We start from the raw sequence: 11,420 nt of genomic DNA on the forward strand, positions 1-11,420 counted from the left end.
TGGGTGGCTCCTTGGAGGCAAGGATTCTGAGGCTCCGTCTAACATACTTTGGACATGTTGTAAGGAGGGACTTGTCCTTGGAGAGGAACATCATGCTTGGTAGGGTGGAGGGACAGCACAGGAAGGAAAGGCCCTCTATGAGGTGGATTGATTCAGTGACTGGGGTCATCAGGATGGTGTATCAGAGATGGTGCTATTGGCACAGGACAGAGCAGAGTTTAGGGCTGCTGTACATAGGGTCGCTATGAGTCACAAGCGACTTGACGGCATATAACAACAAAGACACACAAACACATGGGGGAGTATGCATGCTTCATTGAAGCTACAATTTGTGCCCCTAAATGTGTGCTTACTGCATCATGGGTGTATATTCCCTAAATTGAACGCTGTCCCAGCTTCCAGGTAGGTGTCATGCCCTCCGGGGGTCAGCAAGTACATTTCTGTGCAGATACAGTAGTTTGTGATTTGCACAGTTTCTTGGTGGGAAAGTCTTGACTGTCCTGTGTATAGTATTATAGGAAACACAAATAAATGTGAGTCTCTTGGCAGCCAGCATGGGCTCCCCTGGTGGGAGAGGGAGGGACCTTCCAGGGGCGGCCTCTGGACAGGGACAGCTTCGCTCCTGAGGTCCTGAGGGCACACGAGAATCCAGTACCCCTCCCACCGGGTAGAGAAGGGAGCATGTTTCCAAGGAGACTCACATTGATGGGTAGTGCCCTAGGGCCCCCTGCTTCCAGGCAGGTCCTAATGAGCCCCCTGGCACCCCCACAGGCTCTCTCTGGACTCCCTACACTCTCCAACCCCAAGCAATCCTTGGGCTTCTGGGCTGTCTGTGGGGTCTGCTGACTTGGGGGCCCGTGGGCATTAGTTCATGCTGCCGTCATCTGTACAGCAGCTCCAGAGACCCTGGTCACAGCGGGGAGAAGCTGGGCTTCCATGGTATTGGGGAGCTTATTCCTGTCCAATGGGGCTGCTACTGGGCAGATGTCCCAGACGACCAACATGTGCGACAGGCCCCCCTGGGCCCCATGACACCCATGAGGCTCAATGTCTGGGATGGGGGGTGATGCCATTTCCAGGGGAGTTCTGTGGGTGTCTTCACTTCTTTACTGCACCCTGCAGGGTTGACAGACAAGGAGACCTCATCACTGCTCCCACTGAGGGGGACATACCCATGTGTCCTGACACACATCCATGTCCCAAAGAGGCATCCCGAGTCCATCAGAAAATAAAGTCTCCTCTATCGTGGGTGCTGAGGCATCTTCCATCTGGAATAGCAGTGGACACTGGGGCTACCACGGAAGCTTCCAGAGAGACTACAGGTGCTTCTAAACATGAGTTCTCACCAGGTTTCTGCTTTGATGAACCTACAAACGCCTCCTGGACACTGTGGCTTTTGGTCCCAGGTCCCTGCTGTGACATTTTTACAGAAGCAGTGGAAAGAGGCTTTACTCCTCTCTACATGTGCTAAGACACACTGCTGGTGCTGGAGGTAAAAGCATCTGGCTTCTAACTGGAAGGTCACCGGTTTGAACCCAGCAGCTTCTCCAGAGGAGACAGAAGAGGCAGCCAGCTTTACTAAAGATATCCAGTCTTGTCCATGAGGCTCCTTCACCCCACAAGGTCACTGAGAGTCAGCACTGACCCAGGGACAGTGGGTATATAAATGCTGACTGCTAACCCTCTCAGGGGTGACTTGAGGGAAGGTCAATGCTAAATTAGCTGGACGTATTACTAATAGAAAGTATATGTACAAAATTGGGATTTTAAAAATCTTTATGCATCAAGGAAAAGTCTGTGAAAGCAGCTTTGGTAAAAGAACGGGGAATTTCTGTGTGAGGGGCTCTTATGCCTGTGAAGGCTGCACTAGGTGTTTTACAATGTGGTCTTATATTTCAGGAAAAATGACGTCTTTATGTTTAAGTTCCATCAGCAAAATGATCCCAGGTCTACACAGTCCATACCCTTGATGTCTCTTCCAGTGACACCGCAGAAGGATAGTGCTCACCTGCCCAGTGGCTCAGAGACTACATTTACATGCTCGACTCCCTCAGACCCGAAAGGGGGGGAGGTGGGTGAAGAGTGTGTGTGTGTGTGTGTGTGTGTGTGTGTGTGTGTGTGTGATCGTGTGTGGTCTATCAGTATGTGAAATGTGTGAGGCTTGTGTGTGTGTAAGTACATTCGTGATGATGTGTCACATATGGGATTATGTGGACGGGGACGGGGGTACCTGTGTATATGAGTGAGTAGTGTGTGTATGGTGTGGTTGAAGTGGTCAGGAGAGAGCCGAAAGAGGCAGTGGTTGCTGGCTGGAGATAATCTTTTGAGAGTATGATGTTTGTTGTTGTTGTTGTTGTCAGGTGCCATCGAGTAGACCACAAGTCATAGCAACTCTCAACAGATCTAAACCTCACTCCCAGCATCCTCTCTGCTAGTCACTGTCAGCCCGTCTTAGTCCCCTACCTCACTGGCCCCTCACCTTTCCAAGCAGGACGTCCTTTTCCGAGGACAGGCCCCTCCTAGCAACATCCCCAGGTATATGAGACAAAGTTTCACCACCTTGCTTCAAGGAGCACCCTGGCCCCGCTTTCCCAAAGAAGATGTGTTTGTTGTTGGCAGGCTGTGGCCGGCTTCTAACAAAGGCCAACAGTCCGAATGGATTAGCCGCGTCTCCGTCTCCGGAGATTAATGGGCAGTCTCCTCTCATAAATATTTACAGCCTGGAAAATGGGATGGGGCATTGCTATACGCAATAGCACACTCAACAGAGCCGGCACGGTTGGGGTAAGCATGCCCTGGTTTTCCCTCCTACGGCCTGAGAGTGTTAGGTCTTCTATTTCAATCTTATCCACCTTAACTGGCTTTTGTATATGAGATAAGGTATGGATTTTTCCCCCATAGCATCTTTCGTTAGAGAGAGTCTTTTCCCTACATAATGGACTTCACCTTCTTGTCAAGAATCAGCCATCCATCACAGGCCGAGTTTTCTCATGGTAGCTCTGTGTGTGTGTCTCCCATTGTCCCGGGAAGAGGTGATTTGACCCCGTGACTGACTGACAGGCTTTGCGATGGGCAGTGTGCAGCCTCTCCCTCTGTCCCCTGGGGGCTTCATCTGACCAGGGTCTTTGTTTATCATATGAAGTTAGTGATTACTTTTTCATCTCTTTGAACATAATAACAGGCTCTGGATTGAGGTTGTAGTATGTCTGTGGATTGCTTTTGGCAGTATTGATATTATTGTTGCTGTTGTTCTGTGCCGTCGAGTCGCTTGCGACTCATAGCGACCCTATGTACAACAGCCCTAAACTCTGCTCTGTCCTGTGCCAATCGCACTTCTAATCCACGAGCATGATATAGTCTCCCAATATGTAGAGATCTTTTGTTTCTTGCACTAGTGTTTTAGAAGGGTTTTAATAGGTCTCTGGTAATTTATTCGTAAGTATTTAATCTTTTGTGTAGATATTATAAATATTCTTCTTTCTTTTATTCCCATTTCTGAATTATCTGTGTTACTGTAGAAGAATCCAACTTATCTTTGTATGCTGATCTTGGACCTTATTACTCTACTGAATATTTCAATTATTTGTATTCAGTTTCTTTCTGCATCTTTGGGATTTTTCTCTGTAAAAGATCAAATTGTCAACAAATAGAGATGGTTTTAACCTTTTGTTTCCAATTTGAATGTCTCTTACCTTTCTTGCTTTATTGTCCAGGTTAAGATTTCCAATATAATATTGAATAGAAGTGGGGAAATGTTATCTGGCTCCTATTTGCAGGGAGAATACTTGTAAGCCATATTTGAAGCCAAGTTTCTGATTCCTAAATATGTGATTCTGAAATACAATTAGAAAGTTTTTCTTTTTTTTTCAATTCAGGAATCCTAGATATTTTTTTTAATTATTTTGTTTTATTAGTTTTAATGAACATTTACAGAGATTTTGGGTTTTCATTCATTCATTGTTGCACTGTTTTCTCTACCCTCCTCCCCAGTTCGTTCTTCTTTTTTTTTCCGCCCTTGAATGTCTGTTTTACTTGTCCAATTGCCACAGTGCTTGTCAAAGCCAGTTCTGATTAATCTCCTTTGTCAGTGTGTCCCTTGCCATTCCCTATCACTCCTCCCTGAGAGAGACTTCACCCTGAGTCATAAGGAAAAGGGGACGGCGTATTCTCTTAGCTACTTCCTGCTGAAAAGGGACACTGTGGGTTTCAGGGTGAAGGTCTTCTCTCACTACTCTAAAGGGCCCCTTTGGCAGTAGGAAACACATAGACTATTATGGAGATTGATTTTGGGATTTAGATGCACTGTTGTCAATTGTGCTTAGCCATACATGTTCATATCCTTGAAGATGTATCATGGAAGTGTTGCATCCTAGAAGACACAAATTTAGCTAACAAGTTAAAAGTACATGAGTCAAAAATTAAAAAGCAATAATATTCCAAGTAGAGGTTCTAATAGTGGCATAAATCAAGTTACAGAGGTAAGGTGGTTCTTACAATAAAAGGCCTATTGACTAGCGCTTTGTCTATTATAGTGTAGAGGTTAGGAACCACAAGATGTAGAGGCTCAGCTGTGTCATTTACTGTTCTTAAGTCCTGGGGCAAATTCCATCTACCACTGGGTTGTTAGAAAGTTTTTCTTGACCAGCAATGTGTCAATATGTTGTTGTTGTTGTTGTTGTTGTAGTTGTGTGCCATTGAGTCACCTCTGACTCATTGTGAACCTATGTACAATAGCTCTAAAGCCTGCCCCGTCCTGAACCAGTCTCACTGACTCCGACATACTGACCCCCACTGTCCCAGTGACTCAATCAGTCCATCTCATCCAGGGTCTTCCTCTCCTGCGCTCTCCCTCCACCCTTCTCCTATGGTATGATGTCCTCCTAGGACCAGCCTCTCCTGGCCACGTGCTCTGAGTATGTGAGACAGAATTTCAAAATTCTAGCCTCCAAGGAGAAATTTCGTTTCACCCTCTCCAAGACAGATCAATTTGTTTTCTTGGCATTCCATGATAGGTTCAAGACTCTTCTCCAGCACCACAACTCAAAGGCATCGATTCTCCTTCTGTCATCCTTAGTCATCGTCCAGTTCACTGACGCACAGCAAATAATTGCAAAGACCATGGCCTGGATCAGGCGCACCTGACTCTCCAGACTGACATCGTTGCTTCTCAGCACTCTGACAGGTCCTTGACAGCAGATTTTCCCAGTGCAATTCAGCTTTTGGTTTCCTGATGGCTGGTGCCAAAAGAAAGTATTAATGCAGATTATTTACATTTCCCAAATAAGTATATTAGCAGAAAACTGTTGCTGCTATGCACCATGAGGTAGTATTTTCCAAAGAGACCCATTAGGGTCTCTATGTTATCAAAGTCTTCTGAGAACCTGCTCAGATATTGGGACTAGTTGCAAGTCTCTGGTACATATGGTAGAGGCAGGAATGGGAGATTTTGTGAACAGGATTTCTAAAAGAGAGAAAGTGAAAATTAGGAATGAGGAGAAACTATTTTAAAAGGGGAGCCAGACAATGAAAGATAGCTAAGGCTGGAGCCAAAGACACAGTGAGCTACAGAACTAGGGAGCTGGACACACCAGGCAGAGAGGAGCAGATCCAGGGAGAGTGGCGGCGGGGTTTGTGGCCACCGACTTGGTTCCGACTCGGAGCACAGTGCTGGCCAGTCCTGTGGCACCTTCACGACAGCTGCTGTCAGCCCACCGCTAGTCAGTGTGGCAGTGCACCGCGTGGACGCTTTCCTCTTTTTAGCTGGCCCTCTGCTTACTCATTGAGAAAGGAGGGCTTTATGAGGAGAGGTGTGGCATCAGGATTGGAGGAAGACTCATTAGCAATCTACGATATGCAGATGACACAACTTTGCTGGCGGAAACTGAGGAGGACTTGAAGCACTTGCTACAAAAGGTCAAGGACTGTAGTCTTCAAGATAGATTGGAACTCAACATTAAGAAGACAAAGATTCTCACCACTGGGCCAATTTGCAGCACCAAATTAGATGGAGAAGAGATTGAGGTTGTTAGCAACTACAGCTTGCTCAGATACACAATCAACACTCTTAACACCAGCAGTCAGGAAATCAAAAGATGAATTGCACTGGGAAAATCTGGACCTCTCCAGAGTGTTGAAGAGAAACAATGTCAGTCTAGATGCAAAGATACATCTAATCCAGGCCATGGCCTTCTTAATTACTTGTTATGCTTCAGAGAGTTGAACAATGACTAAGGATGACAGAAGAATAGATGCCTTCGAGTTATGTTCTGGAGAAGAGTGTTGAACATACTGTGGACCACCAAGGAAACAAATCAGTCTGTCTTGGAGAGGATGAAACCAAGTCTCTCCTTGGAGGCTAGAATTTTGAAGGTCCGCCTCACTTGGGCACATATCCAGGAGAGATCAGTCCTTGGAGAAGGACATCATGCTCTGAAGGGTGGAAGGACAGTGCAGGAGAGGGAGACCCTGGGTGAGAATGATCAATGATGGGGGTTGGTGTGTTGGAGTTAGTGAGATGGCTCAGGACAGGGAAGGGTTCAGAGCAGTTGTACCTATAGGGTTGCTATGCATCACAAGCAACTCAATGGCCCATAACAACAATAACATACTATGACAGGTTTGGAAGCAGGAGTGGCATCCACTTGCTAAACAATATGTTTCCGGAAACCCTATGAACTTTGATAAATATTGGTAGTTGTAGAGGGGCTTCAGGACTTTTGTTCAGAGGGTTGCTATATGTTGTGCTTGACTCGAAGGCAATCAACAATAACAACTACTTATTAAGCAAGCCTTGGGGGCTTAATAGTGAGTTATGTTACCAACCCAACAGTACCCATGTCAAATCCACCAGCTGATTCATGGGAGGAGGGACAATCTCCTCCTTTGCCATTTACGCCTCTGGAAACCTGCTGGAGGGTCAGCTATGAGTTGGTTTCGACTCAACGGCACACAGCAACAACTACTTCTGACTAAAATGGGCGAGGAAGAAAGAGCTGCTTATCCACTTCCAAAAACCAGTCAGGGAGAGCGTTACAGCTCACAGCAATCCAATCTCATGGTGTGTGAGGTCACCGGGTCAGTAGCAATAGCATGTTTTAGAAAAAACAAACTGTTTTCTTACAACCAGTATTGATAAATTATCAAGGATGTCCTCGTTGTTGGTTCTAACGTTTCTGACTGTTTGAACCATGGTCACTCAGTACTTCAGTTGATCTGAGAATTTAAATACTAGCTTTCCTTGCAGGGATGGTACAGTGACTCACACGCCGCCTTAGAGAAGAGCTTGTCAGATCAACAGGCCTTAAACATTGCTTTTTGAAATGTCGACTCCATCTAGTTTGGACAGGTTTGTTCATGTGTAAAGAAATTACTTCAAGCTTAGATATTTACTCTGAAACCATGGAGATGCCAGGTAATTAATGAGTCATCAGAGAAGTTGGCAACTTCTGAATTGAAAACCTGTACATACATATACGATGTATTCTTTGACCCTTCACAGAATTGTTGGCAGGTCCACTGAGGACTGGGCTCTATCTCCTATTTCCCTCTTTTCACCCTTCCGAGTTCTTGCGGCAAACTCAGTCCATCTGCGTTCAGTTGAATATTTCCAATCTATGTAGCAGTGAAAAGAAATATAGGAGAGAAAGGGGGTGAAATAGAAATGTTTTTTCAAGTATTCTGTAGCTAAACATTTTGAAAATACTTTCAGTTAGTCTTACTCTGCCTCAGAAAAGTCTTTTTTGGGGGAAGGGGTATCCTTAATTGTGTACAATTAGAGCAATGCAAAATTGAAACAGTCCAGAGATGCCAGACTCAGTACAAGATGCCTTACAGGTATTTTGTTCTTTCCTTCAGCAAATCCATTCAAAGTCCTTTTCCTTATTGGCAAGTTGCATGCTGGCTTCAACTGGAGCCCCAGAGACACTCAAGGCACAAGGCAGCCCTCTTCCCTCCTGTCTCAGGCACTCAGAGAACCTTACTTATTAAGCTCTGCTTCCCTTTCCTTTACGTGACCACCTGGAAGGTCAGGAGGAACCTGTGAGCTGTTGAGGAGCAAGATGACGAACTTGGGAGACAGAGCTGGAAATGCGTATGGTCAGTCATGTGTCTCCACGCACTTCGCATGTTTTCCAAGTAAATTTAGAAGGTTAGCCTGGAACAGCCATTTTTCATATAATATGAAAATGACAATCTATGGACCAGGGGTTTCTATAACTGCTATCGCTTTTGTCATTGTGTGCCGTCAAGTCAGAACCAACCCGTAACTGGCCCTCCAGTGGGTTTTCAGAGGCAGTTAACCACATGAAAGGAGAGTGCTCATTCTTCTCCTGTGAAGCATCTGCTAGACTGAGCCCCAAGCCTTTGTGACAATTATGATTATAAGAAAACAGTCCATTTTTTCCAGTACACACTGTTGTTAGACCCAGTGACCTCACGCACCATGGGACTGGATTGCTGTGACCCGTAATGCTCTTCCTGGCTGGTTTTTGGAAGTAGATAAGTAGCTCTTTCTTCCTCGTCCATTGAATCCCTGTCAGCATCTTATCAATACCTACCTTCTGCTGACAGATGGGTGGCAGCTGTGTACAAGGTGCGGTGACCAGTAACTTAACGTATGTCTTTCCCGTGGCAGATGGGAGTTCTACCATTGAGTCGTTAATGCCTCATTAAATATACTCATTGGTGCCTCTGCATTGTTTACTGGTCATATTTATAGTCGAACAGTTACGTTCCGTTACTGTAGGGGTTATCCGATGGGGGTGGGGGACACCTCGAGGTCCAATTTGCAGCTTTAAAACCTTCCTTGAGTTGTACTTCACTGAGGTCTTTTCAGTCCAGGATTTGATCCTTATCCTGGAGACCAGGCTTCAGAAATGTGGTTCAGCACACACATATCTTAGGAGCTGTCTGACACTCCCCAAACATGGAACAATGAGGAAACCTGGATGCAACTCTTAAATCCAAATCAGAATGGCAAAATGGCCAGTGCCAGCACATTCCTTGTTTGTCAAAAAGACAAGAAGGCAAATGTGTAAGAAATGGTTGATGGTGAGTGAGCATGAGATCAGAGCAAAGAAAGTAGCTGAGACTTACGGGCGAGGGTCACTGTTCACTGACCCCTGAAGCCATTTACAGCGTAGATGCAGCCCCGCTGGAGAGGGCAGCGTCCTCAAGCCTTCAGGCCAGGCTGACACACACGGCTCCTCGTGGACCGTTAGCCTAAGCCTTTCCCCAGACGAGTGCCCCAAACACCAGTTACACTTGTGTCTATTCACGGAGTCATAGCCCAGCCCTCCTGCCTCCCTGAGGTGTCCTGAGCGTTGTGATGATGCTTTGGACGCCCTACGAGTGTCAGAGTAGAAGAGTGTTCCCCAAGCTCTTCCATGGCTGATCTCTGCGCTATTAGGACCAATCACTCATTCCTTCTGAGCAATCGAATCAATTACATTGATCGACAAGTTCCTCTTTCTCCTTCTTCATTTCTCAGTGTTGAGGGAAGTTGTTCTGCAGGAAACTCTGCTGATCCTTCTGTTGTAGAAACTGGAATTGTTTCCCTTTCAAGAACTACTCTTGGTTTCCTACTTTGAATTCTTTCCTTGGGGATTCTTTCCATTACCTGCAGGAGGTCTCAGCACATCCAAGCTTGAAATGGTCCCTACCTGATCTAAGTCTTCCTCTTCCTGGGGTTTGGGCTGCTCCCTGCCTACCCTGACTGGCCTTGGTTCAAGGCGTCCTGCACCCAGCAACATCTTCTGAAAAGATGGGTGTTAAATCAAATGATAAGCTTAGCGTGTAACAGATAGTCAATAATGCTAAATGTTATTATTTTCACAAAATAATGGCTAGAACGGATTTTCTTGACAAATCTGTCATCAACTCTAATTTTGTCTTTGCAGAGACATGTGGGGAAATCAGACGTCTGTCACAGAGTTCATCCTCAAGGGGTTTCCTGTTGGTCCGAGGATGCAGCTGGCCCTCTTTGCAGTCTTCTCCCTATTCTACACCTTTACTCTGCTGGGGAACGGGACCATCCTGGGGCTCATCTCCGTGGACCCCAGGCTGCATACCCCCATGTACTTCTTCCTCTCCCACCTGGCCGTCATCGACATAGCCTATGCCTGCAACACGGTGCCCCGGATGCTGGCAAACCTCCTGAGTCCCGCCATGCCCATCTCCTTTGCTGGTTGCCTGGCTCAGACCTTCCTCTTCCTGACTTTTGCTCTGACAGAGTGTCTGCTCTTGTTGGTGATGTCCTATGATCGCTACATGGCCATCTGTCACCCCCTCCGGTACTCCGCCATCCTGAGCCGGAGACTCTGCACCTCTCTGGCAATGGCTTCCTGGGCATGTGGCTCCCTGCTGGCTCTGGTCCAGTTGAGCCTCATCCTGCGGCTGCCCTTCTGTGGGCCTCAGGAGATCAACCACTTCTTCTGTGAGCTCCTGTCTCTCCTCAGGCTGGCCTGTGCAGACACTTGGCCTAACCAGGTGGTCATCTTAGTTGCTGCTCTGTTAGTGTTGGTGGGGCCCCTCTGCCTGGTGCTGGTCTCCTACACCCGCATCCTCGTCGCCATCCTGAGGATCCAGTCCGGGGGCGGGCGCAGAAAGGCCTTCTCCACCTGCTCCTCCCACCTCTGCGTGGTGGGGCTCTACTTCGGCAGTGCCATGGTCACTTATATGACCCCCAAATCCGGCCAGTCTGAGGAACAGCAGAAAGTCCTTTTCCTATTTTACAGCATCTTCAACCCAATACTGAACCCTCTGATCTATAGTCTGAGGAACGCAGAGGTCAAAGGAGCCCTGTGGAGGGTGCTGTCCAGGGAGGTTCATTCCCAAATGGGCTGAACCCCGAGTCCCCGGCCTGAGTAGGACCACTCACCAGGGGCCAAATACCAGGCAAGCTCTGAGCTCTCTCTGGCCAGGAAACTTTGCAAGATGCTCTCCTTCTTCCTCAAGAAGAGTTTAGTTCACTGCATTTTTCTACGTCGTCCTCTCAAACTTTTTCTTTAGCCGATAGAGGAGTTAAGAATATTTGGATTTCCTTGGTGACAGGAGAGTAGCAGGCATGGACAGGTGCGGTCCATCAGAAGCAGCTGAGCAAGCACCTTACGGACACTGGGCTTCTGTGAGGGTGACAGGAGAACCTGATGATGGTGATGGTTGAAGTACACAGTGAACGTGAGTGATGTCCCTGAATTGTGAGCATGAAGAATGTTTAAAAGGACAAGGGATTCATTGCACATGTATTTATTATACTTTAAAAGTAGAGTAAATCAAGAAAAGCCTTTTTTGCAATAGCTCTGTGGCCACAGACAGAAACCCCAGAGCCCGCTGACACCTCTCTTCGACTTACACCCTCTTTCCAGTCTCCATCCCCCATCTCGATGTTCTTCTCTTGCACACAGTTGTGCGCCATCAGCTCA

The 11,420-nt window shown here is 46.8% G+C and overlaps 1 protein-coding gene across 1 annotated transcript; it reads left to right on the plus strand.

The window, feature by feature from the left end:
• The first annotated feature begins 9,900 nt into the window (after positions 1-9,900).
• LOC102848791 (olfactory receptor 2A1/2A42-like) lies at positions 9,901-10,842 on the plus strand. The gene has a single exon (XM_006887271.1). It carries the CDS (start codon positions 9,901-9,903, stop codon positions 10,840-10,842), a length of 942 nt encoding a protein of 313 aa, XP_006887333.1.
• Positions 10,843-11,420: the final 578 nt, after the last annotated feature.

The sequence above is a fragment of the Elephantulus edwardii genome, unplaced genomic scaffold, assembly GCF_000299155.1.
Source record: "Elephantulus edwardii isolate Elephantulus edwardi_28Jun2011 unplaced genomic scaffold, EleEdw1.0 scaffold00055, whole genome shotgun sequence".
In the NCBI taxonomy this organism is placed as follows: Eukaryota; Metazoa; Chordata; class Mammalia; order Macroscelidea; family Macroscelididae; genus Elephantulus; species Elephantulus edwardii.

Coding starts and splice junctions, on each gene's coding strand:
- LOC102848791 (XM_006887271.1), top strand. CDS start 9,901: ATGTGGGGAAATCAGACGTCTGTCACAGAGTTCATCCTCAAGGGGTTT.